This window comes from Crotalus tigris, unplaced genomic scaffold, assembly GCF_016545835.1.
Source record: "Crotalus tigris isolate CLP2741 ecotype Arizona unplaced genomic scaffold, ASM1654583v1 scf7180000018867.1602434, whole genome shotgun sequence".
Lineage (NCBI taxonomy): Eukaryota > Metazoa > Chordata > Lepidosauria > Squamata > Viperidae > Crotalus > Crotalus tigris.
Window position 1 is genome coordinate 1,501,762 of NW_024097246.1, and position 27,550 is coordinate 1,529,311.

The 27,550-nt window shown below is 41.9% G+C and overlaps 1 protein-coding gene across 1 annotated transcript; it reads right to left on the bottom strand.

Moving 5' to 3' along the window:
* Positions 1 to 26,018, bottom strand: LOC120314279 (putative butyrophilin subfamily 2 member A3). The gene is made up of 5 exons (XM_039357207.1): positions 25,614 to 26,018; positions 18,131 to 18,229; positions 8,838 to 8,936; positions 4,960 to 5,168; positions 1 to 135 (listed from the first exon to the last, which is right to left on the bottom strand). Exons 1-5 carry the CDS (start codon positions 25,687 to 25,689, stop codon positions 1 to 3), a joined length of 618 nt encoding a protein of 205 aa, XP_039213141.1. The 5' UTR covers positions 25,690 to 26,018.
* Between the last annotated feature and the right edge of the window lie 1,532 nt (positions 26,019 to 27,550).

Sequence of the window (27,550 nt, forward strand, 5' to 3'; positions counted from 1 at the left end):
TCACAGATGGAGAAGAAGCTGTCCATTCCACTTATAGATCAAGAACCAAGTGTGGATCTTCTCTCCAGCAAAATTTGCTTTTGGGAAAGTGAAGATTTCAGCATTCATGTCACCATCAAAGAATGCTATGAGGCCCTGTGAATAATCCAGAGAAACAGGTTACGGGTCAAGAGACTGCATCCAAATATGCAGCAGAAGCATAAATAGCCCAGTCATAGCCAGCTACAGTAAATAAGAGGAAGATATAGCAACAGAAAGAAGACTGCAACAGAATAAAACAAAATGGCCAGTAATACAGCTGCAGCAAAGATTTCAATTGCAAATCTGACAAGCCATAACCAGTAGTCTTGGAAATTCAAGATGTACATGGTGACTGTACTCTTTGTTTGCTCTGAGGTGCTGTCAACATCCAGCTCGAGAATCCAAAGAAAACTCCAGATTCATTCCGTTTCCAAAAAATGTACTTTTTATTGAATACACAGCATGGTAATATCGAAGCAAAACTAACTCTAAGGTTCCCACTATCAGTTCATAGAATTAAACAATAATTTCTCCAGCCAAAGCTGCACCCTCTCATGTAGTCCATGTAAACAATTTCACTTTGTTTTGGGAACTGTCTGCTTCCTCTCCACACCTGCTGCAGTCTTCTTGGAAATGTTTCAGGCTCTCACAGTCTTCAGCAAAATCGTGGAAGCTTCATTCCTCCATCTAACCCATTGGAAAGCAACACCTCTCCCCCCCCCTGACTCTAATGGCACGTTGACGTGAAGAGGCACATAACTGCCAAAGTTTAATTCTTGACTATATACTGTATAAACAGAATTTCTAGCAATAATGGAGTGAAGTGTGCATATTGTCCAAAAGGTTCCTTTTGGAACCTCTCAAAGCTCTGTTTGATTGATCATGCTAAGCCACATCTTAATAACCATCACTTGTTAATTAATCTCCAATTGATTAGCTTTGCAGAACATGCCCTCAATGTACAGCATATAAAAAGGACCATCAGGTCCAAAATATATGCAGCTGATGATTATAGACAGGGTGAAGGACAAGCACTGAACAAAAGATGGAAGAGCTTCCACACTCATCCAAAAGTGAGAAGAGATAACATATCAGGGCTGAAATTAGAATTACTATTTTGCATTCTCAATTTTCTCTATATTTGTTTGCATCAACAGAAGAGGAATGGGACAGTAAAGGGTCAACAAACCTATTGATCCAGGTAGTGTTCGACCTATGGCCACAACTGAGCCCAAAATTTCCGTTGCTAATCAAGACTGTTGTTAAGTGAGATTTGCCTCTTTCTTGCCACAGTTGTTAAGTGAATCACTGCAGTTGATAAGTTAGTAATCTGGTTGTTAAGTGAATCTGGCTTCCCCATTGACCTTGCTTGTCAGAAGGTCGCCAAAGGTGATCACATGACACTGCAACCATCATAAATCATAAAGCGTCTGAATTTTGATCACGTGACTATGGGGATGTTGCAACAGTTGTAAGTGTGAAAAACGGTCATAAGTCACTTTTTTCAGTGGCATTGTAAGTTTGAATGGTCACTAAACAGATGGTTGTAAGGCAAGGACTACTTGTACCCTGGTCCAATTGCCAAACTTGATAAGTAAGATTCTAGTGCTGGTAGGATTTTATTTTTCACACCTCCTTCCCCCACTTCTTCTCCTCGTGTTTTCACTTTTCAACTCTAGGTCTGCAGGTTATTTTAATTCTGGTCTTTGCAAACCCTAACGTAAACTTCTTGTTTGAAAGGGCATCATACAAGAGATTAAACTTTGGCCTTTCTGAGGTCTTTTGCTCAGGGGTGGAATGAAAAAGTTTGATATTTTTCATATTTTAGTTGTGTCAGGATTTGTATATTCCTTTATTAGATTTTTATCCAGTCTTTATTACTTTGTAAGTAACTCAAGATGGAGAACATACATAATGCAGCTTCCTCCTCCTATTTTTCCCCACGACAACTCTAAAGTGACTGGCTGAAGATCACCCAGCTGGCTTTCGTCCCTAAGGGGGGAGACTAGAACTCACAGTCTCCTGGTTTTTATATAAAGTTTTATTAGTTTGCAACAGTATACGATACAATGAAAATACAAAAGTAAATAGCGGGTAAGATGGGGAAGGGAAAAAGGGAATAGAGAAGCGAGGTGGGAAAGAAAAAAAAGAGGGAAAAAAAGGCATTGACTTCCGACTTCCTTGGGTGCAGCAAAGTAGAGTATCAACCTCAAACCTCAACTTTTTACAAAATAATATAAACTAGTCATTTCGGTAACATCAAATCTATCTAATTGGTAAAACCCACGATCAAAATTTCATTTTTTTTCCACCTCAAGCACAAATTCTTGTGGCAGTAAAAGTGTTCGTATTCTTTTCTTTAAACAGTGTAGTCAGTTTGGCCATCTCTGCTAGTTCCATCAGCTTCTGTAACCATTTCTCCGTTGTGGGAATCGATGCAGTCTTCCATTTCTGAGCATAGAGTAATCTTGCTGCTGTCAACATACATAACATCAAAGTTCCCTATTTTTTTTCCAGGTCTTTGTCCATTAGCCCCAAGAGAAAAGTCTCTGGTTTTCTTTCTATATTCACTGTATTAAGAATTTGAATCCTACTCCAATATTTTCTTGCTTTATCACACATCCACCATAGATGGTAACAGTCTCCTGGTTTGGGGGCCAGCGCTTTAACCACTACACCAAACTGGCTCTCAGTTTCCCAGTATGGCCTCACTTCTGTGCTTAAACCTCTGTGCTTCTCTGTTGCTGAGCATCTAAGTGAGGTGTGGTAGCACAGTGGTTAGAATGCAGTGTTGCAGCCATACTTTGCCCACACCCTGGAGTTCGATCTCGACCGGCTCAAGAATGGCTCAGCCTTCCATCCTTCTGAGGTTGGTAAAATGAGGACCCAGATTGTTGGGGGCAACATGCTGACACTGTAAATGCCCAGAGGTGCTGTAAAGTACTATGGGGCTGTATATAAGTGCTATTGCCATCTAAAGACATCCGGGGTTCTATCCTTCCATAAATATTTGACTCCAGTTATCTGGCTAGTAGTAGCAGTAATAGTAATATATAAAAGGGTATAGAGATAAGAGAAGGAAGGGTCCAGAGTTCTTTATGCCAATATTCCTTCACTGAGAACACTCTCTTTCACTTACAGATAATGGAGTCAGAGCTGAAAGTTTGAGATCAGGAGCTACCAGCAGCATAAAGGGAGCTGGTGGCCCCAAGATACATGATTGAGTGATGGGGTGGCAGCTGAGCTTTCAAAGACAAGGTAACATCTTGTGTATTAGTCTATTTAAAAAGGTAAAGGTTTCCCCTGTCTGATTCTAGGACAGTGGTGGCATGGAACCTATGGCACGGGTGTCAGAGGTGGCACTTAGAGCCCTCTCTGTGGGCACATGTGCTATTGCCCCAGCCTTGCCTCCGCCAGTGACCCCCTCCTCACCAGCAACCCCCTGGAGGAGAGTCTCCCCCGAGCGTGGCCCATGTGGAGCAGCTCAGCCAAGGACATGGCAGCCAGGCAGCGTAGGCAAGACTCTGCCCTCATGCCCCAATGCACACAATTGATGCTGTGGGGCGCAGGCAGAGGGCGTGGCTGCCATGGCGCTGCTGGGCTGCCTGGGCGATCTGCGGCAGGCCCTGGAGGCGGTGAGTGGCCCTGTGGGCAGGCAGGATGGGGCAGAGTGGAGGTGGGGCAGGGGTGGAGTGGGGTAGGGCAGGAGGTGGGACAGGGGCGGGGCCAGTTTTTGGGCACTTGGTCGCTAAAAGATTTGCCATCACTGCCCTAGGAGATGGTGTTTTGTCTCTGTTTCTTAGCTGAGAGAGTTAGCATTGTCCAAAGATGCTTCTGTGGTCATGTGGCCAGCATGGCTGTACATTAAGGTACACGGAATGCTGTTTCCTTCCCATTGAAGTGGTACCTATTGATCTACTCGCATTTGCATGCTTTCGAATGCTAGGTGGCCAGGAGTTGGGGCAAATAACTCACCCCATTGCATGGTGTTCGGACCTCTAACCTGGGCTGTTGACTTTCCAGCAAACAAGCCCAGCCTCTTTAACTGCTGAGCCATCATGCCCCCTCCCCCAGTCCATAAATAAGGGTCAGTAAAGGAGAATATTTGTAACTCAGGGTTGAAATGATCCTCGATGCTCTCGGAGCTTGGTTGTTTTCTTGCAGACATTTCATTGCCCAAACTAGGTAACGTTATCAGTGCATCACTAGCATTGATGAAGTTAGCTAGTTTGGGTAGAAAAACGTCTGCAGGAAAACAACCAAGTTCAGAGAACACCAAGGACCCCACACAAATAAGTATTCAGCACAATCCTCAAATTCAGGAGAAACACAGACACATGATTTATGCCTCCAGTTCTTTTTCGTTATTTTTATTATTATTATTTACTTTGAAGCATAACTAATTATTGCAGTTCAGGAAATTGTTGATCTAAAAGAGATCTTGGTGATTATGGAGGAGGGGCTATTTTGGATGGAGATGGGGGAAAAAGAAGGACAAAAGAAATTGAAGGCAAAGGAAAGAGAAATGGGGTGGAGAAACAGAAAGAGAAACAGAACAAGTGGAGGTGAGCTGGAGGCAGATGGTGTGAAGCTCTTCCAACGCGATGAGCCCATTGCTCCACCGTATCATGGGTGAAGGAAAAGCTGTTCATTCCATGTATAGATCAAGAACCAGGGGTAAACCGTCTCTCCATTAAAATTTTCTTTTGGAAAAGCGAAGATTTGAGCGTCCGTGTCACCATCAAAAAATGCTAAGAGGCCTTTTGAATAGTCCAGAGAAACTCGGATCCTTTTTGGGGGATGGCACAAGGTCAAATTTGTCCTGGGATGGGTGATCGCCTCATAACGTCCCTCAATTCGCTGAATTCCCCAATAGCCCCCACGAGAATCGAGAAGACTCGGCCCGTTTCTGTTTGAAGACTCTCTAGCAATCCCCACAGCCCACCAGTCCCCTCCCTCTACCACCTCCACCTCCCAGCACCACTTCCCAGAATTGAAGCCCTGGTGGCTAAGGACACTATCCATAACATCATAGTTCAGAGGACTGCTGTTCATATGCTTATTCGTTCCAGTCCATCTAACACTTTTCAAATCAGGAGATACGTAGAGCTTGGGATGAGCTGTGTTTGGATCCAGGGTCAGATTTGCTGTGTTGAAGAAAGAAAAGTTGTGGGGGGAGAAGGAATGACCATTTATTAATGCCATTTAATTTATTTAATTAGTAAAGATATTACAATTGGTGGCCAGACTGTGCTGCAATCATGTCTTCTAATAGACCAAGAGGCTTGCTCATAAACTGGTAATTCTATCTTTCTCAAACAAGTACTCTGTTCCAGGGGGATCCATGAAGAAAAGAAGTTAAAAGTTTCTTTGATCCCTGGGAAACCTGGCAGCTAGTCCTCAAGAAAAGCAAGTCGGTTTAGGGGGAAAAAAAATTCCTAGCTCAGTATTAGATGAAGGCTTTCTAACGGAAAGCCCTGGGAGCAAGGTAAATTTACCCAAGAAATTATAGACAAGTACCTCAAAGAGTTTAATTATAATATAATTTCAAATAGTGATTGTCTTGGCTCCACAAACTAAAATTTATTTTATTTTCTGCTCCCAAGCAATACATCTTTTAATGTAGTGAAAGCAAAAACATCGCATAATTTATGTAATTTATTTATACATCGTTTGCATATATTATCTACAAATCATGTCCAATCTGCAAAATCTACCGTATATACCAGTGATGGCGAACCTTTAAGAGACTGAGTGCCCAAACTGCAACCAAAAAACCCATTTATGCATTGTCGAGTGCCGGGTGGGCGTGGCCAACTGGGAAGGCACGACTGCGGTGGTAATGGCAGACTGGGTGGGACTAAAAAGTTCAATCAATCAATTCCAACTTTGCAAGATCTTTTTTTTCCCGCAAGAAGTTAAAACTGATTGATTGATTGAACTTTTTTTTTTTTTGCACATAGCGGCGGAGGCCTAAAGCGAAAAGGTTTTATAAAACCCAGCTGAAGGCCTAGGACTGGGGCGACGGCGCGCGTGCCCACAGAGAGGGCTCTGACTGCCGCCTCTGGCACCCATGCCATAGGTTCACCACCACTGGTATATACATTGCATAAATGCTGATTCAACAGACATTTGGCTTTAAGAGGTACTCTTTCCTTGCATTGCAGATTTGATTGTCATTTCAATTTTGTTCCCAACTCTCCCTTCCTTGATTTGCTCAGATTAATAAATATTAACTAGTATAAAGGTATGCCATGTAAACTTGATGTTTAGCACTCTTTTTCACATCTGCCCTTAGTTGCAATTTATTAAAATAAAGATATTCCATGTGTCTGTCTCTCATTCTCTCTGTCTCTCTCTGTTTCTGTCTCTCTCGTCTCTCGTCTCTCGTCTCTCGTCTCTCTCTCTCTCTCTCTCTCTCTCTATCTCTCTCTATCTCTCTCTCTATCTGTGTGTGTGTGTGTGTGTGTGTGTGTGTGTGTGCAGTCTAGCATTACTCATCCAGAATCTCCTTGGGCCTTGCCAGCCTTCTTCTCAGAAGGAGAAAACTGAGCCATGGATTGAAGTGCTCTGCTCTACTAAGGATGGCTAATCCTCTGCTCTGCCTGAATTCCAGTGATGGGGAAATCCCCCCATTCAGTAACCATGTGGTGACAGTATGGTAGTCCTCGGCTTACAGCCATTCGCATAGTGACTGTTCAAAGTTACATAATGGCACTGGAAAAAGCGACTTATAACCATTTTTCACACTTACGACCCTTGCAGCATTCCCATGGTCACGTGAGTGAAATTAGGATGCTTGGCAACCGGCTCATGTTTACGACGGTTGCCGCGTCCTGGGGTCACGTGATCACCTTTTGTGACCTCCAGACAAGCAAAATCAACGGGGAAAACAAATTCACTTAACAACTTTGTTACTAGCTTAACAACTGCAGTGATTCACTGAACAATTGTGGCAAGGAAGATCGTAAAATGGGGCAAAAGCCGTCTAACGACTGTCTCGCTTAGCAACAGAAATTTTGGGCTCAATTGTGGTTGTAAACCTAGGACTATCTGCATGACTACCTATTTAGCTACTAGCAATTCATCTAGAAAACTAAGCTCCCTACAGACACCCTGGAACTCAAGAGAGAAAGTGGGGATCTCAAATCAGGATCCTTCTGGCTTGTCTTGGTGTTTGTGAGAGAGAGGCTACACACTCCGTGCCAAGGTTCATTTACTTCTCCTCTCCTAAAATCTCACCATTCAGGCTTTATAAAATTCCACACTCAGGAAGTGAGTTTGTTGTAGGTAGTCCTTGACTTACAACCACCGTCGAGCCCAAAGTTTCTGTTGCTAAGCGAGACTTTTGTTAACTGAGTTTTTCCCCTTTTTCCGAACATTCTTGCCACAATTGTTAAGAGAATCACTGCAGTTGTTGTAAGTTAGTGGCATAGTTGTTAAGTGAATCTGGCTTCCCCATTGACCTTGCTTGTCACAGAAGGTCACAAAAGGCCTGGGATATTGCAACTGTTATAAATACGAGTCAGTTGCTAAGTGTCTGAATTTTGATCACATGACCATGGGGATCCTGAAATGGTTGTCAGCGTGAAAAACGGTCGCAAATCACTTTTTTCAGTGCCATTGTAACTTTGTATTGTCACTAAATAAGCTGTTGTAAGTTGAGGATTATTTGTATTAATAGGGTTCAGATATGGGATATAGTCCAAAATACATCCGTGTCTGAATTTGTTTCGTCTGGAAATGCACCACTCCTAGAGTGCACCTCTCCGATCAATATTGGAAGGAAGCATTTCACTTTCTGCTGGGTTGTGCCCAAAGAGAGAAAAATTGTGAGCAACTTATCTTCTTACTTCAGGCAGAAAAATCAGGCAGGAGGATACGGTCCCAGCCCCAGATGGGTGATCCCTGTTTTCTTCGGGCTTAATTCATGTGGCCATTTGTCTAGCAAGGCTCACTGCAAGAGCAGAGTGTAGTTACTACAGAGAGAAATGACCAGTTGATATAATCCAGGGGTAGGCAACCTTGGCTCTTTTATGACTCGTGGACTTCAACTCCCAGAATTCCTCAGCCAGCATGGCTCAGCTTGGAAACCTTTCCCTTTCCCCTCAGCATGGCTGGCTCAGGAATTCTGGGAGTTCAAGTCCATGAGTCTTAAACAAGCCAAGGTTGCCTACCCCTGATATAGTCCTATAGGTCTTCAGCAAGATCTGAACACCAGGTGTTCCTTGCTTTATTCTGCAATTCTCTGCCCATTTTGATAGGGAACCTTATTGGGCCATAACAGGATTCCATTAAAAAATATTCTGGCCCTGTCAATGAAACAAAATGTATTTCTTGAAATCATTTACAGGTGGTCCTTGTTTTACAACCATTTGTTTAGTTACCGTTCCAAGTTACAACAACAATGAAAAAAGTGATTTATGACTAATCCTTCACTGATGACTGTTGTGGTATCCCCATGGTCACATGATCAAAATCCAGCTGCTTGGTAACGAGCACATATTTATGACCGTTGAAATGTCCCAGAATCACGTGATCCCCTTTTGTGACCTTTACAGCCACCTTCAGGAAAGTCAATGAGGGAAACTGGATTTGCTTAATGCATACAATTCACTTAACAACTTAACAAAAAAGGTCATAAAATGAGGCATGGCTCACTTAACAACGGCCTTGCTTAGCAGGGGAAATTCTGGTCCTAATTATAGTTATAAGTCAAGGAGTACATCTACCAGTATATGAGCTTTTATGTGGCAAAACTTTGAAAGCGGAGACGAAAAGAGTCCCATTTTCATGCTGGAAAAAGCAGAGCTTACCTGTATCGCTGTCCTTAGCCGATCGACAAGGAATACAATTCATCAGGCAACTGGGGATTGGCTTTGATGGAAGATTCGGTTCACTGAATTTCTCTGAAGCTTAAGAAATAAATCAGCTTTAGAGCGAGGACACCATCCGAGATAATTTATTCTGATTCACAAAATAAAATACCTTTGTGATACTTCATCCTGGTTCACAAAAAAAATGCCTCAACTAATAGAAAACATTGGAATTTTGAAGGTTGGGGGATGGTTTAAGGAGTTATTTTAAAAAGAAAACCTGTATGAATAAGAGTAAAATATCACAAACTACATTTGTGTAGCCTTGTTATTATTATGGTTAATCTTCAATTCTATTCACAATTTGGGACTGGTAAATACTTAACAGCTCGAGTCCTAATCAAGGACCCAAGAGCTCTTAAGGTAGCATCTGATATCGTTGTTGCTGTTGTTGTTGTTACGATTAATCTTCAATTTATTCATAGTCTGGGATTGGTAAATACCTAACAGTTCAAGTCCTAAACAAGAATCTAAGGTAATATCTGAGTATATAGGCAGTACCGAGTAGGGTGGTTTTTTGCAAAGTCAGGATATTCAGATCTAATGTTCAAAATTTCCATGTATCTAGGCAACCCTTTGGGTATTGCTCCAAGGGCTGCTATAAGTATTAGTACAACCATGTGTCATGGTTGCGACAGATGAAATTCTTCAAAGAACTTTGAGGCATTGTTTACCTTAAAGAATCTTTATTTGAGAAGCATAGCATCAGTACTAACATAGTCAACTGGATTCCCCTCTCCTCAGCACATAGTATCTCAACACAATTCCCTCCTCCAATTAACAGTCATAAATCACATTCTCCAATTAGTTTGAAATGCAGGTTTTTCTTCCAGACCTCCAGCCCGGCCAATTCTTATCATCTCTTATTCCAATAACCTTGGGTCCCACACTAGATCCAGTATTGTTATATCTAGCTGAACTCTCATGCACATTCCTCCCCCCAGCATCATCTAACTCTAGCTCTAACTCTAAAAGTAAAACATAAGAAGAAAATGGTTGTATCTCCAACTGTTGTCAAAGCAAAAACATCCGATGTTAGCAGCATTGACACATTGATTTCTTCTTCCACAGCCACTCAACTTCAATTTGCAAATCACAATATTTTGTTATTTTTTTCTAGCTGTTTCTCTTCAATTCATGCATCACCTGGACTTGCAATTATTATTATTATTATTATGGATCATCGCACAGTCAGCCAGATGTTCAGACTGGATTTGGCATTTTGTCTACCTATCGAGTCCTTACCCAGGACCTGGGATAGGCAGATGTGGATGTTTGATGGTATTACAGATATCGTCGCAGGATGGAAGCAGTTCCTAGTAAGGCCGCCTTTTGCAATTGACTAATAGCGAATTTGTCAATGCCAATGGTGTTCAAGTGGTGCTCCAGTTGTTTTGGGATTGCACCCAAGGAGCCTATGACTATTGGTACTACCCTTGCTTGCTTTTGCCACAGTCTTTCTATTTCTATTTGTAGGTCTTTGTATTTTGTTATCTTCTCCAGTTCTTTCTCTTCTATTCTGCTGTCTCCAGGCACTGCCACGTCCACTATCCAGACTTTTTTGTCTTTCTTATCGACAATTGTTAAGTCTGGGGTGTTATGTTGCAGGTGCTTGTCTGTTTGAATTCTGAAGTCCCAGAGCAGTTTAATTTTATCATTTTCTATGACTTTCTCTATTTTATGATCCCACCAGTTTTTGCTTACAGGCAAATGATATTTTTTGCAGATCTTCCAATGCACCATTGTTGCTACTTTGTCATGCCGCTGCTTGTAATCAGTCTGTGCAATCTTCTTGCAACAGCTTACCAAGTGGTCCACTGTTTCTTCAGCTTCTTTGCATAGGCGGCACTTACTGTCTGTTGCTGTCTTCTCAATTTTGACTTTGTATGCATTTGTCCTTAAGGCTTGGTCTTGTGCAGCCAGAATTAGTCCCTCGGTCTCTTTCTTCAATTTTCCTGCTCTTAGCCATTGCCAGGTTTTATTATTATCTGCTTTCCCAGCTATTTTTTTCATGTATTGGCCATGTAGTGCTTTGTCTTCCCATGCCTCTATTCTGTTCTTCATTTGGTCTTTCTTGTAGGCCAGTTTGGTCTCTCCAGTAGTTAGTAAGCCTTCCTGATATACTAATTTCAGTGCATCTTCATCATTGTTCTTCAGATATTCTTCCAAAGCCATTTTTTCTTCTTCAACCATCTGATGTACTTGTAGCATTCCACGCCCACCTATTTGCCTTGGTAGATAAAGTCTATCAATGTCACTGCGTGGATGAAGGGCATGATTCATTGTCATTATTTTTCTGGTCTGCCTATCCATTGCTTTTAGTTCTGCTTGAGTCCAGTCCACTATTCCAGCTGTGTACCTAATGACTGGGATTGCCCAGGTGTTGATTGCCTTTATGGTATTTCCTCCATTGAGTTTGGACTTTAAGATCTTCTTCACTCTCTTGATGTATTCACCTCTAATCTTTTTCTTGACTTCAGTGTGCTTGATGTTGTCAGCTTGAAGGATACCCAAGTATTTGTAGTACTCTTCCTCATCCAGACTCTTAATGTTATTTTCGTGGGGCATCTTGATTCCTTCAGTTTTCATATTTTTCCTTGTTTGATAGTAAGTGTGGCACATTTGTCCAAGCCAAACTCCATTACAATATCTTGGCTATATATACGGACAGTGTTGAGCAGCGATTCTATTTCAGATGATGTTTTTCCATACAGCTTCAGATCATCCATGTAAAGGAGGTGGGATAGTCTGGCAGATGTTTTTGATGTTTGATAGCCATGTCCTGAGTTATTCAGTATTGTTGACAGAGGAAACAGTGCAATAACAAATAGTAATGGTGATAATGAATCTCCTTGAAATATTCCTCTCTTGATATTAACCTCTCCCAGCCTCTCACCATTGATCTGCAACTGTGTCTTCCATTGTGCCATCGATCTTTGCACAAATTTTCTGATGTTTCTACTGACTCCTGTTATTTCTAGGCACTTTATTATCCAATCATGTGGCAGAGAGTCAAATGCCTTTTTGTAGTCAATCCATGCCACATTCAGGTTGGTCTTCCTTCTCTTGCAGTTTTCCAAGATCATTTTGTCTATTAGGAGTTGATCTTTTGTTCCTCTGCTATTGGGGCGGTTTCCTTTCTGCTCAGGTGGAAAGAGATTGTTTTCAACTAGATGCTGTTGTACTGCATCAGCTACCACACCAGTTAGTAATTTGAAAGTTGTTGGTAAGCAGGTAATTGGCCTGTAGTTGCCTGGTGTTGCCCCTTTTGCTGGATTTTTCATTATTAGGTAGGTTTTCCCAGTTGTTAGCCACTTTTCAATTTCTCCTCCTTGTAGTATATTGTTGAACTGCTTGGAAATGAGTGGGTGTATAACAGTTAGATGTTTCAACCAAAACCCATGCAGTTCATCTTCACCTGGTGCTGACCAATTTTTGATTTTCTTTGCTCTTTTTTCTACCATTTTTGTTGTTATTACTAGTTCTTTCATTTCAACTTCTGTTTTATTTGCATCCACCTCTTTTAACCAAGCCGCATCCTTGTTGTATTTCTTTGGGTTATCCCATATCTGCTTCCAGAACTGCAGTGTTTCTTCCTTGTCAGGTACTGACTGATTCCTTGCAGTTTCTCCATTGATGGATTGGTAGAAACGTTTCTGATTGGATTGAAATTGGAGGTTCTGCCTATAGTTTGCAATTCGAGCTTCATATCTACTGATTTTCCTGGCTGTAGCTGTTATTTGTTGCTTTATTATTTCCAGTGCTTCCTTGATCTTCCTTGTTTCTAAGTGGTATTTCTTGATTAGGTATTCTTTGGTCTTCTTGTTCTTCAGCTTCTTTTCTTTCATCTGTTCTAGCTTGCTTGCATGTGATCTTAACTTGCTGATCTTATTTTCTAGTCTAACCTTCCATTTTTGTGGTGCACTGTTTGTTTGTTTTTCTTTTTTGTTGATTTTACATCCCAGGTATTCTGTTATAACTGCAGATGTGCTGTACATTAGTTGGTTTGTTTCTTGCAGTGAATTGGTGCTTATACTTGCTATTGCAGTATTTGCATCTTTTAATGCTTGTGCTAGCTGTTTTTTTGGAACAAGCTTCAATGCAGGTAGCCTTATTCTGTTGTTTTTGTGCTGTTCTAGATGCTCAATTATTCTTTGTTTCAATTCTTTTATTTCTTTAGTTAGAGGGTTTTGTTCTTCCTGAGGTAGAGGTGCCTGGTTTCCGAATGAAAACAGTTGTATATCTCTGCTAGATTCCTTCACTGCCCCCTGGTTTGCCTCTACATTCTGAATTACTTCTGGTAAGGCTTTGATTTCTTTGCCCTGGGTAAACCTTTGCAGTTCATCCAATTCTGTTTCTGTGAATACTTTATTTCGTGTTATAAATCGGCGTTGATCTGCTAGTCTCTGTTCTGTTATTTCTTATTCTGGATGTTGTTCTTTCCAGAACTTGTGCATTCGTTTTAGATATCCTCTTCTTGTTGGACTTGATCTGTAGTAACAGATCATTATTTCTTTGTTTTCCATCACTGTGTATCTGCGACGGGTAAACACCTTTTCTTCCAGTAGTTCTGCAGCTGCTGGCCTTGGTTGCTCAGCCAACAGTCCTGAGTCCTGTAACCCCTTTTTCACCAGATATCCAGGAACTCCAATATCTAGCGCGGACCTTGTTAACCCGGGCGACGTCCAAGCCGGTATGGCATTCTGAAATTTACGTCTCACCATATTTTTTATGGGAGAGACACTCTTTGTCTGACTCCTCTGATGAGACCTGTCCAGTATGGTTGAACCTCTGGCATAGCTCTCATCTTCCTCAGAGTACACAAGCCCCACAACCACGTCAAGGTAGTGCCTCACTGGGGGATTATTATTATTATTATTATTATTGATCATTGCACAGTCAACCAGATGTTCAGACTAGAATTGGCATTTTTGTCTACCTATCGAGTCCTTATCAAGGACCTGGGATAGGCAGATGTGGATGTTTGATGGTATTACAGATATCGTCGTAGGATGGAAGCAGTTCCTAGTAAGGCCGCCTTTTGCAATTGACTAATAGCCAATTTGTCAATGCCAATGGTGTTCAAGTGGTGCTCCAATTGTTTTGGGATTGCACCCAAGGCGCCTATGACTATTGGTACTACCCTTGCTTGCTTTTGTCACAGTCTTTCTATTTCTATTTGTAGGTCTTTGTATTTTGTTATCTTCTCCAGTTCTTTCTCATCTATTCTGCTATCTCCAGGCACTGCCACGTCCACTATCCAGACTTTTTTGTCTTTCTTATCGACAATTGTTAAGTCTGGGGTGTTATGTTGCAGATGCCTGTCTGTTTGAATTATTATTATTATTATTATTATTATTATTATTAGTAGTAGTAGTAGTAGTAGTAGTAGTGGTGTATGATGTTGTTACAGTAGCCAGGAAATCACAATGCTATTACAGAGAAGTAGTTTGGCTTGCTAAGGCACCAGCCCTGGCAAAGACATGATGGTGTGCTTCTCAAGGTGCACCACAGGAGGGTGAAGCGCACCAGAAAGAAAGACAAGTGGCTCTTCCTGCAGCCCCCTTGGGTGGGCACTGCAATCGGGAAGGTTCAGAGCTGTCAGGAAACTGCCTGCCTGCACAGAACACCAGCTCGTCTCCCACTGAAGTGACACCTATTTATCTACTTACATAAAACATGCTTTCCAACTTTTAGGTGGATAGAAGCTGAAACAAGTTCACCCTGCCACGCTCGAACTGCCAGAACTGAGACCACCTTCAGTGGCATTAAGCCACTGAATCACCGCTCCTCTTGCCTAGTGTTAAATTATCTCAAATATGACTTATTTATTAAATTAATTTATACAGCTGCCTGTTCTGGACTTAGCATAGACCTACGTAACTCTAACTAGGGAGCATGTGTTAGTATGTTAGAATATCTGGCAGTTATTGGGTTAAATGCTGGGTATGTTGATGGGTCAGTGGGAGGAGTCAAAAAGGGTCATTGGGCGACTTCCTGGACACAAGCCAGATGGAAGCCTTTGTTCATCCAGCCACATGTGTTTTGCCAACGTGTGACTCTCAGCAGAAGAAGAGGGGGAAATTCAATATTAAATTACCTATAGGAATGAACAAATATGGAAAACCAGATGCATTTACAGCATAGTAAGCCTCTGCTTAGAATTCCTGGACAATAAATGTTTGTTTAAATCATTTCTATCGAGTTATCTGTCTGTTTAGATTGAATTCAGAGCCACGAGTTCCGTCTGGGCAGAACAGTAATTTGCCCATCTCACAAACAAGTGAGTTTGCATGGTGTAAAACAAAATTAAAAAAGAGTTAACTGTTAAAAATTAATTATCATTATACTAATAATGAATTATAATAATACATTAATAATTATCAACAAGAGTTAATAACACTCCCACCAACACCGACAAGGCGAGCCATTTGCATATAAACAGAATGCAAACCTCACTTCTTTCTAACACGGTTGATGTTACCGAGTTGGGTAATGAAATGTCTGCTAGAAAACATTCAAGCTTAGGGATCCCACAGTGAATAAATACATTAAACAGTAGAAAAACCAAGCTAAGACAAAGAATAATAGACAAAGATATATTAGACTATTTCACCTGTTCCCTGGGCTGCTGGCAAAACCAGATCTTGAGAGATCTCTGGAAGCTCACAGTGACAAGCCCAATCTAATCTCATAGGATCTCATATAAAGCCTCTCAAATACAAGGTATGATCTATATACATGTGAATTAGGGAGGTGTCTGCCTAATCACATACCTTCTTCTTCTTTTGGACCTAAGCCATGTTTTTCCTCTTGTCAATTTGGAAACAGATCTGCCCTATCTTTTTTCAAGCGCATCTTGAAGGAACCGTGGTGGTGCAGTAGTTAGCATGGAGTATTGCAGACGAATTCTGCTGACTGCCAAGGGTTTGATCCTGACAGGCTCAGGGTTGACTCAACCTCCCATCTTTCCAAGGTCGGTAAAATGAGGACTCAGATTGTTGGGGGGCAATACGCTACTCTGTAAACTGCTTAGACAGGGCTGCAAAGCACTGTGAAGTGGTATATAAGTCTAAGTGCTATTGCTATCTGTCTTACCCTCTGCAATTTCACACATTACGAGTGATGTATGCAGCATAATATATATTTTTTACTCGGACTGATGGATTGCATATTGACAGTCTGTTCAGATCTATGCAGTTGGCATTTCAGCAAAAGGGATGGGAAAAACTTAAAATGTTATGACGCTCCGCATATTTTCTGATCATCCAGTATATCTTGGAATATACAGCAGGGTATGACCACAACTGAGCCCGAATTTTGATGTTAGATCATGGAGGTCATTAAGCAGGTCACCATGCAACTGCTCCTGTTTTCAGGATTTTTGTGTGTGTTTGCACTGAGACCACGAAGCAAACCCATTGTACCCAAGGGACATTTTTTGCTGCATAAACTGGAAGTATATGCCAGTTGCCGACCAATAACTTCTTAAATGGGGATCACCTGACCACAGGATGCTGCAAAAATCCATAAAGTTGGGCCAGTTGCTAAGCCCCCCAAATCTGAACTTCACAACTGGTTCATAAATAGTTCTGGGAAGGTCTATCGCAGACATGTCAAACACAGCATAGGGGCCGGATGTGGCCCGCGACGTGGTTTCATGTGGCCTGCAAAGCCATCCTGGAAACAGTGAGGGAACAGCCCCTGCTGCCTTGGCCCTGGCCCAGTCCGGCCGGGAGCCAATGTACAATTTTGTGGTGGCCATCTATGCTGAAACACATTCAGTCTTATCTCCACAAGGCCGTCTAGAAACAGCGAGGAACCAGCCCCTGCTGTGTCGGCCCCGCCCCCTGGGTGCATGCTGGGGAGGTGTCACCCTTTGTGAGGAATGAAGAAATGGACCGTGCCTTGGCACTTGTCCTGGTCCCACCCCCTTCTGCCAGAGACCCTCAGATCTGCCCACTCCTGCCCAGCCACCACAGGCACCCTTGATGCGATATAGAGCTGGCCATGCCCACCCAGTAGGCCACACCCACTCCATCCATGCCCACCCAGTAGGCCACACCCACCCAGCCCCCCAAGGGCAACCGCAATGCTGATGCGGCCCTCAAAGAATTTGAGTTTGACACCCCTGGTCTATCATAACTGTGAACGATCACCAAGCAACTAGTCATAAGTCAAGGACTACCTATACTGACAGCAAAATATTACTGAGTAATAGAAATAATCCTAAATTACCATTATTTGTCTAAATCACTCCTGTTTAGCAGATGAGTTGCACTTACATAGAAAAAGCGCATAGACTTATATACCGCTTCACAGTACTTTACAGCCTTCTCTAAGTGGTTTATCAAGTCAGTGTGTTGCTCCCCAAAAATCTAGGTACTCATTTTACCAGCCTCGGAAGGATGGAAGGCTGAGACAACCTTGAGATGGTGAGAATCGAATTGCCGAACTGCTGGCAGCTGGCAGTCAGCAGAAGTAGCCTGCAATACTGCATTCTAAGCACTACAGGTAGTTCTCAACTTACAACAGTTCATTTAATGACCATTCAAATGGCAATGACACTGGAAAAAGTGACTTATGACCATTTCTCACAGTTACAACCTTTGTAGCGTTCTCATGGTCACATGATGCAAATTTCACATGCTTGGCAACTGGTTCACACTACAAATTTCACATTGCAACTGGTTGCAATGTCCCGGGGGTTCATGTGATCCCCTTTTGCGACCTTCTGACAAGCAAAGTCAATGGGGGAGCCAGATTCACTTAACAACCTGGTTAATAACTTAACACCTGCAGTGATTCATTTAAGAACTGGGGCAAGAAAGATTGTAAAAAGGGGCAAAGCTCACTTAACTGTTGTTTCTCTGTGTCATATAACATATGTGGGTATATGCATAATTCTGTATTTATTTATTTATTTTTGACATATTTATGCGGTGTATATCAAAGGTGGTGACCCTTTGAGAGCTGAATGCAATAAAATCTCATTTTAATGTATGCTGATTAGTGTACATTCAAAGTGACAATAAAGTTATTATTCTATTCTATTCTATTCTATTATCTCTATCTCTATTTCTATTTTCTATTCTATTCTATTCTATTAACAAATGTCTCACTGAACAACAGAAATGTTGGGCTCAGTTGTGGTCATAAGTCGAGGACTACCTGTATAGGGTGACTGGAGAGAAGGATGACAGGTTCAAGGAAGAAAGCAGAACATTCCTTACCTGGAAGAGTGAGAACAATCAAAAGCACAGCCAGGGCCACATTTCCCACAGTCGAAATGCCAAGCAGAACTTTCCATACGAGAGGATTCACTGAAGGATCTGTGGGATTGGAAGGGAATTGTGAAGTTCATCACCCGTTCCTTGATTTACATGAAATATTGTAACTTTAGCGTCAATTCCCAATGGAAAGCCAAATGGGTGGCTGAATGCCCAGACATAGGAAGACATATGAATGACCCCACAAAAAAAGGTGCCAGGCTTTGAACAACCACCTCAGCTATGGACAACCCAGAATAGGGTTCGTCCCTCACATGACATCTGCTGGCACTCTCTATATAAACGGGATATAGTATCCTCCCCTAAGTGGGCCTGTGGGATCCCATATCAAACTGTAAGTCACACTGTGACCAGCTGTAAGCTCAGGGCACATACCTGTCCAGTGTCTGATTTTTTAAATATAAACGATGCTGTGCTTCAGTGATTAGATGGCCTAGATCAGACATGTCAAACTCGTATCGGGATTGTTTTGCCATTGCCGGCAATGGAGTGGACGTGGCTTCAGGATGATATGTCAGGCCCGTGGGCCAGCAGTTTGACACTCCTGGCCTAGTCATTGGTGTTTGAACACAGATTCTTTTGACATTTCATCATGATCATAATCATTTTAGCTAAGGTGACCAACTTTTTTACAATAAAAAGGAGGACACAAATAAATTGAAGAAAAAAATATCGTAAAAACTGGCTTGGCCCATGGAAGGTCAATCGCCTGCCGTGCCCCCATCCGTAGCCGCCCTGCCAGCACAGCTGCCCTGCCATGTAGAGTGGGCCCCGCGGCTCCCAAAGCACCAGCCACGCCAGGTCCGGCCCTGGGGGGCAGCCTGCCGTCGACACACCCCACCTGCAGCTGCCCTGCCAGCTTCACCAGCCACCCTGCGCAGCCCCATGTAGAGAGGGCCCCACGGCTCCCACAGCACGATATCTTCAGAACTAACTAGGAGATGGTGTAGTTGGGTAGCAGGCAGGGGTGCTAAGTTCCTGCCAATTTGCCTTCACTGCAGACAACTTGCATGTGCAAAGTTTGCCGGTTGGGTGTTTTGGCACGCTCAGCAGCAATTCCTATTGGCTTTTGAAAGCCAATAGCGGAAGTAGCACAGCTCATGTAAAAGTTGAAAAAAAAACCATCAAAAAAAGGTTCCGGAACACCGTTCTGAGCGTTCTATGAGAAAAAAAGCCCTGCAGATTAGTCTTCAAATATCGAAAAGGAGGACATGTAGGAGGACACTTTTTAAGGGAGGACAGAACTTACAAAAGGAGGACTGTCCTCCCTAAAGGAGGACGGTTGGTCACCTTATTTTAGCTGTTGTTCCATCCACTGCAGGATGAAGGCCTCTTCCGCATGTTTCCAACCAATACAGTCCTGGGCTTTCTTTTGCCAATTGGGCCCACAATACTTGCTGATGTCGTCGATCCATCTTGTTTTAGGTCTCTTTCATGGACACTTTTTATCAAGTGGGATCCATTCTATGACTGTCTAGGTCAGTGCTTCTCAACGTTTGTGTGACGGCGACCCCCGTGACACAAACGTTCTGCGCATGCGCGGCACCGCACGCATGGGGGTGGGGCCCATGCGCGGCGTCATGCGTGGCACCCCCATGCGCGACGCCCATGCGCGGTGCCACCCCCGTGCGCGACGCCCATGCGCGGCACCACGAAAAATGGCGGATCGCCACCTTTGGTGACCCCTGAAAAATGGTCGATCGACCCCAAATGGGGTCGCGACCCATAGGTTGAGAACCGCTGGTCTAGGTCCACCTGCCATCCGTTTTCCTTTCTGTGTGACCAGCCCATTTTCTTTTCAATTCTTTTACTCTCTTGATGATATTATTATATACTTTCATTTGTTCTCTAATCCAGGTGCAGGTCTTTCTATCCTGTCTTGAAATGCCAAGCATGTATCTTTCCATGACTCTTTGTGCCACTCATAGCTTTTGTATCGATTGTGAGGTTAGTGTCCATGTTTCACTGGCATATGTTATATATAAAGTATTGTAACATAAAAGTTCTTGAATAGGTTGAAATCCATCTGCCTCCACAGAAATTTGAGTGACTGTGGGCTGATCATACTCCCTCCCTCAGCCCAGTTTACCTTAAAAGGATGTTTCAGTTAGAAAATAAAACAGACAGGTGTGCTGTGCACATTGTTATGTACATCTGGAAGCACGAAGTGAATAAGGCAACAATAACAAAACACTAATACCATTCATTTAGAGAAGCTTATTTTAAAAAAATGCAGCCAAGCTTCCCAGCTCGGCATTAAATAGCTTGCCTTTTTACTAATATCTTAGAAAGGCTTTATGTGACATAATGAGCCCAGAGGTAAGAACGTGACAAAAAAAATTAGATTAGCAGCCTTTGTCAAGACCAGAAAGAACAACTCGTGATCCTTAGGTTGGAGTCTGTGAAGATAATTTTACAGAGCACAGGGTAATTTAGAGAGGGGACGTTTTGCTTCCTTATTCATGTCTAGCACCACACTGTCTTGAGTTCAAGTTCTACAAAGAGGAGGTATTATAGGCAGACGCAGCTTCTCAAACAAAAATTAGGGGGATGAGGTATGTGTTCTTTGGATCTTTCCTAGGAAAGATGTTTTTAGGGCCACTGCCAGATTTATTTTATTTTATTTATGTCATATTTATGTATTCTATATTGGAGGTGGTGACCCTTTGAGAGTTATATGCAACAAAATTTCATTTTAATGTATGCTGATTAGTGTACATTCAAAGTGACAATAAAGTTATTATTCTATTCTATTCTATTCTATTCTATTCTATTCTATTCTATTCTATTTTACTCTAGACTAGTGGTTCTCAACCTTTCTAATGCCGCGACCCCATAATACAGTTCCCCATGTTGTGGTGACCCCCAACCACTTATACATCACCGGGTACCAGGGGCGTGGCCAAAGAAAAGGGGGAAAAATGGCGGACAGCCTTGTTTGGCGACCCCTGTGAAATGGTCATTCAACCCCAAATGGGGTCCCGACCCACAGGTTGAGAACCACTGCTCTAGATGGTCATGTTAACCTGCAATGCATCTGTCCTTCAAGCAGTCTGCTAGCCTAAAATTTGCTGTCCAGATTTCCGAGTCCACTTCTGCCTCAGAGACTGGTAGATAGTTCTGTCCTTACAGTGTTAAGGAAAGACCAGCAATGGAAGGTGATTAGTGGATTCCCCTGGCTTTGTTTCTCCTCCCTTTGTTAAAGTGCTGACACCGGGTGCCTCCGATAAAAGTGGCTGCAGTCCATGACAATATACAAGTAGTCCTCGACCTACAACCACAATCGAGCCCAACGTTTCTGTTGCTAAGCAAGACATTTGTTAAGTGAATTTTGCCCCATTTTACGACCTTTTTTGCCACTATTGTTGAATGAATCACTGTAGTTGTTAAGTTAGTAACCTGGTTGTTAAGTGAATCTGGCTTCCCCATTGACTTTCCTTGTCAGGTCACCGAGGGAGATCACACTGCGACCATCATAAATATGAACCAGTTGTCAAGCATCCAAATTTTGATCACATGATCATGGGACTGCTGCAGTGGTTGTAAGGGTGAAAAATGGTTGTAAGTCACTTTTTTCAGGGCCACTGTAACTTTGAACGGTCACTAAATGAATCGTTGTAAGTCGAGGACTACCTATAAGGCAGGAGGAGAAAAAAATCCAGGATATAGACCTTCCATATGGAGAGAGAACCATAGCATCATTCACAGGATCGAAAGGGGACTTGGACTTCCTCTGTTCCAACTCCCTATCAAGGACAGAAATCCTTCCACCAATCCAGACAATGGCAGTCCAATATTGGGTAGACCAGGTTCTTTACAAACTGCTCTACTGGAAAGAAGTATGGGAGGAAATAGAGAAGAATAATCAAAAAGAAGCAACGGATGGAAACTAATCAAGGAGAGAAGCAACCTAGAACTAAGGAGAAACTTCCTCACAATTAGAACAATTAACCAGTGGAACAACCTGTCTCCAGAAGCGGTGAATGCTCCAACACTGGAGGTTTTTAAGAAGAGACTGGACAGCCATTTATCCAAAATGGTATAGGGTTTCCTGCCTGAGCAGGGGGTTGGACTAGACGACCTCCAAGATCCCTTCCAACATTATTATTATTACTATTATTATTATTATGGATCATCGCACAGTCAGCCAGATGTTCAGACTGGATTTGGCATTTTGTCTACCTATCGAGACCTTACCCAGGACCTGGGATAGGCAGATGTGGATGTTTGATGGTATTACAGATATTGTCGCAGGATGGAAGTAGTTCCTAGTAAGGCCGCCTTTTGCAATTGACTAATAGCGAATTTGTCAATGCCAATGGTGTTCAAGTGGTGCTCCAGTTATTTTGGGATTGCAGCCAAGGAGCCTATTACTATTGGTACTACCCTTGCTTGCTTTTGCCACAGTCTTTCTATTTCTATTTGTAGGTCTTTGTGTTTTGTTATCTTCTCCAGTTCTTTCTCTTCTATTCTGCTATCTCCAGGCACTGCCACGTCCACTATCCAGACTTTTTTGTCTTTCTTATCGACAATTGTTAAGTCTGGGGTGTTATGTTGCAGGTGCTTGTCTGTTTGAATTCTGAAGTCCCAGAGCAGTTTAATTTTATCATTTTCTATGACTTTCTCTATTTTATGATATAGGCAAATGATATTTTTGCAGATCTTCCAATGCACCATTGTTGCTTCTTCTTCTTCTTCTTCTTCTTCTTCTTCTTCTTCTTCTTCTTCTTCTTCTTCTTCTTCTTCTTCTTCTTCTTCTTCTTCTTCTTCTTCTTCTTCTTATTATTCTTATTATTATTATTATTATTATTATTATTATTATTATTATTATTATTATTATTATTATTATTATTATTATTATTAGGTTTATTTAGAGAACAACCTCCACCATCCTGGGATCATCTTCAAACCCAGTACTTCTTTTGTGGGTGAGGGATAGATGTGTCTTGAGGCAGTGAAGTTCTACCACTTTCCTTGTGGATCTGTCTAGAGAGATTCTCAACCATCCAGGTCATGGTTGTCCCAAAAGGGCTTTTTCAAAAGTCAACTGGACTTTGTTTTCCTTGAAGACGTTTTGCTTCTCATCCAAGAAGCTTCTTCAGAATTGAAGAAGCTGTTTGGATGAGAAGTGAAATGTCTTCAAACAAAGTCCAGTTGCCTTTTGAAAAAACACCTTTGGGTTCCTTGTGGATGAGATGCAAGCCCATCTGAACAGCCCCTCTCTCCTGGTGCCCAGAGAGAATGGCTGTGGAAAACAGGAACCAGAAAGGAGAAGTTATGTTGACCCCAGCTTCCTGTGATTGAGAAAATCTGGGCAGATCCCAGCACCTGATCTCCAGGAAAATCCCTCGGAGCTGAAAATGAGACTTGTAAATCCTGAATATTAAAAATGCATAAAAAGACCATATATTAATTAAACTAAGAGACATTTGGTATATAAATGAGGTATTTCTCTAAAGTTGCTTCGTTGCTCAGTTCTCTACACGTAGCCTGATCAGACTACAATAGTCACCCCGATTTTTTTCTTGCAGTAAATGATTATAGACAGTGCCATTCTACTCATACAATCTTAGCAATCAATCATGTCTAGTGGATTGGGATCAACTGCTCTACAGGAAAAAGCAAACCCACCCTAAGTAGATACCACACACCTATTGGAACAGATATGAAGCAGCTGGAATTTCCCACTTAGAACCTTTCTCCAGGCAGCGCCAGCAAAGTACATCATGGCACACAGTAGCTTTATTTTCCATTCACGTGGAGGAAGACAAATCAGACTTTTAAATACTCAAAACGTGGCAGAAGTCTGTTAAGTTGCTTCATATGCATTCTTCCCTTCAATCTGCTATTTTTATAAAACAGAAATGATTGGAAAAGGAAAGTAAACTTTTTTGCAGACTTCTCTTCCTCCCGCATATATTAAACTGTAATCTTGAAGTATGGAAGTTTATCTTGAGAGAACTCTGGTCATGTGGATGTGAATCTGTATTCCTTTTTCTCCCATTTTCTTTTTTTTCTGTCTAAGATTACTAGATCATTAGGTGATGGAGAAGGAGGAAAACAATATTGTAGACAATTTGATGAGGCAAGAATGGGATTACTTGATCTCTCTGAAGCACAGTTTGCAAAACAAGAAACCTAACACGTTATACAGTGCTGTGCCAGGGAGAGAAGGAACCTTAATATAGGAAATTCATTCTATAAAAACTTCCACTAGCACGACAAGTTGTCATACGACTTCCACTAGCATGATACTAGTGATAATACATACTAGTAATACACCAGTATGAGAATAGTGCAATATTAGTGTTCCACTCGTATGATGAGTTGTCAAACTGTGAGAGGGATCTTGGAGTCCTACCAGACCACAACTTAAGTATGAGCCAGCAGTGTGCTGCTGCTGCCAAAAAACCCCAATGCAGTCTCTAAGCTGCATCAAAGGAGGGATAGCATCAAGATCCTATGAAGGTTACTACCACTTCATCCTATATTAGTAAAACCATACCTGGAACACCAGGTCCAGTTTTGGACACCACAATATAAAAAAGATGTTGCGACTCTAGATAGAGTGCAGAGAAGAGCAACAAAGATGATTAGGGGACTGGAGGCTAAAACATATGAAGAGGGGTAGCAGGAATTGGGTATGTCTCGTCTAACAAAGAGAACGACTAGGCGACATGATAGTAGTTTTCCAATATCTGAGGGGCTGTCAAGAGAAGAGGAGGTTGACCTATTCTCCAAAGCACCTGAGGGCAAGTAATGGATGGAAGCTTATCAGAGAGAGATCCAACCTAGAATTAAGAAGAAATTTCCTTTCAGTGAGAACAATTAATTAGCGGAACAGTTTGCCTCCAGACATTGTGGGAAGAGATTGAACAGCCATTTGTCTGTCATTGTATAGGATTTTCTGCTTAAGCAGGAAGTGGATTAGAAGACTTCCAAGGTCCATTCTGTTATTCTGTAATTCTGTAAAGTTTAAAAATGATTTTTATCTTTCCAGAATTTTGTTCCATTGTACGAAATGAGATTTATTGCCATTTTTAAAAGCTCGGTTGTTTATCTTGCCAGCCAGCCAACATCTCTGTTTTAGTTTCTAGGTTCTGGATGTAATTTATACATTTATTTAATATTCTACCTTTATTATTGTTATAAGCAACTCAAGGTGATGAACATATCTAATACCCTTTCCTCCTCCTATTTTCCCCACAACAACAACTCTGTGTAGTGAGAGAGAGTAACCAGCCCAAAGTCCCCAAGCTGGTTTTTATGGCTAAGGCAGAACTAGAATTCACTGTCTCTGGTTTTTTTTTTTCTCCAAGAACAATAGGGACCAGATTAATTTTCATTTTTTATTCAACTTCCCTTTAAAAAAAATCTTAGTGCCAATATGCAGAGTAAAATAAAGAAAAATAAATAGCTATATTACCTTTCTTTCCTTTAATGGCTGGCAAGGGATGGTCTCTCTTACTTGGATCTATACTCATATATCCATCTTCATCCATCTTCTAGAACTTTTGATTAATTTTGGTGGCAGCAAGTTTTATAGTCTTCGCAAGAGGAAGTGGCAGTTCTCTGAGGTTCTTCAAACAGCCAGTCTGATACAATTGTGTAACTGGTTTCACAAAACCAGCCTCCAAGTTAGTAAATAATTTTTGCCCAAGTGGGATAAGAGTCCCTTAGTTACAATCATCAGTAGTGAATTGATGCACAATGATGCTTGAAGTTGCCCATAGGAGAGTTAGCTGAGATGTGTTTTCAGTCTGATTCAGACATGGACGTAGCTGTTTCTGCTCCTTACTGCCCAACCTGTTTCTTTAAGCTTAGTTGCAAGTGTTTACCGCAAGTCTTGAGGAAGAAGTCAGGTGGCTGGATTGGGAAAGTAGTCGGAAGGAGTTGTTGCTGGCACACCTCCTATGCAACAGAATGAATCATCCCAGGATATGGGGATGAGCCCCTAATGACTCACAACTGCATTGTTGAAGAAGGTGCCTTGAAATAAAAAGTTCTATCTAGCTTTAAGAGCCTCTTTGTAGGCAGATAGGCTCTCCTTCCATTAGAAATTAGTGTCAATATTTCATTGGGAACTAAATGTTTGGGTTTCACTCATTTGGTTTCTATCTCTCCAAGTCCGAGTTATTTTCTTTCTTAAATTCAGTATAGGAAACAGAGATGAAGAGTGAACACGATTGCAATGGAGCATCTGAACCAACTAAGCAGATCTCAGTGTGTATCTGGGCAGCCATCTGTCTTCCCAGCAAGAGGCTCCGTGAAAGTTGAGACTTGATAGGGGCAAAGAAGTAGTTACAGATAGTGAGGAGTTTAAAGTTGTTTTAATTGAACTCTGAATATGGGAGTCTGGGAACACTTTGACTGTGTGTGGGCACTTACGAGAAGAACAGGAAAATGGTCTATCTATACCAAAGGTAGGCAACCTTGGCTCTTTTATGACTCGTGGACTTCAACTCCCAGAATTCCTGAGCCAGCATGGCTCAGTTTGGAAACCTCCCCCTTTCCCCTCAGCATGGCTGGCTCAGGAATTCTGGGAGTTGAAGTCCACGAGTCATAAAAGAGCCAAGGTTGCCTACCCCTGATCTATACCAAAGAACCAAGGCCTTTTAATGACTGGTGTAGATACACCTCATTGAAGCAATGGGTGGTTAATGTGTAGAACTGGGTCAGGAAATTCCATACATGATGGCAATAATTGTCTAACACACTTTGTCAACTTAATTAGGAAAACAAAAGAGAGTTCTTTGTTTTCCAATGAGCCTACAACAATTTCCAAACTTAACTGATTTTGGGTTTCCCAAAGAAGACCAGGAAAAAGTGATTTTTGTCTCCGGATTCCCAATTATTAGAGGAGATCTCAGTTTCATCTACTGTTTGCCCACTGAAATAATATGTAGTTTGGGGGCTTATAGATCTCATCAATTGGCATTATTCATAATGGGTGAATTCCAGATGCTCATGAGGTTCCTTCTTCCAATTCATAGTGAACAACTTGCTGAGTCATGCTAAAACACAGTTTTATAATCATAATTTATTGATTAAAAACAAGTGGTTGGCTTTGCACAACTTGCTAAAAATGAGGCGTGATTTACCCCTTTTCCTTTGATGTTCTGGATGTTAGATACTTAGCCAGCAGTCTCAATTATTTCTTCTCTTTTGGCCGAGGAGTAATATTAAAAAGCAATGAAAGAGCAATCCAGCAAATGCCTTGCTGAGCCGCTAAATGCAGAGATTAATGGGAGACAGGACATGCAGTAGGTGGCCCTCAGAAAGTGAAGTCAGCATTGTGTGAAGACTTAAATGGCATCTAAGATGCTTCCATAGTGATCTGACTCATAGAAGTATATTGGTGGG

Bases quoted from the DNA above. Each gene is read 5' to 3' on its own strand.
- LOC120314279 (XM_039357207.1), bottom strand. From the start codon at position 25,689: ATGGATGAAGATGGATATATGAGTATAGATCCAAGTAAGAGAGACCAT. The intron at 5,169-8,837 runs GTAAGCTCTGCT...TCTTCAACACAG, and splicing joins GGCTAAGGACAGCGATACAG to CAAATCTGACCCTGGATCCA. The intron at 136-4,959 runs GTGGGGATTGCT...GATTATTCACAG, and splicing joins AGGGAGGGGACTGGTGGGCT to GGCCTCATAGCATTCTTTGA.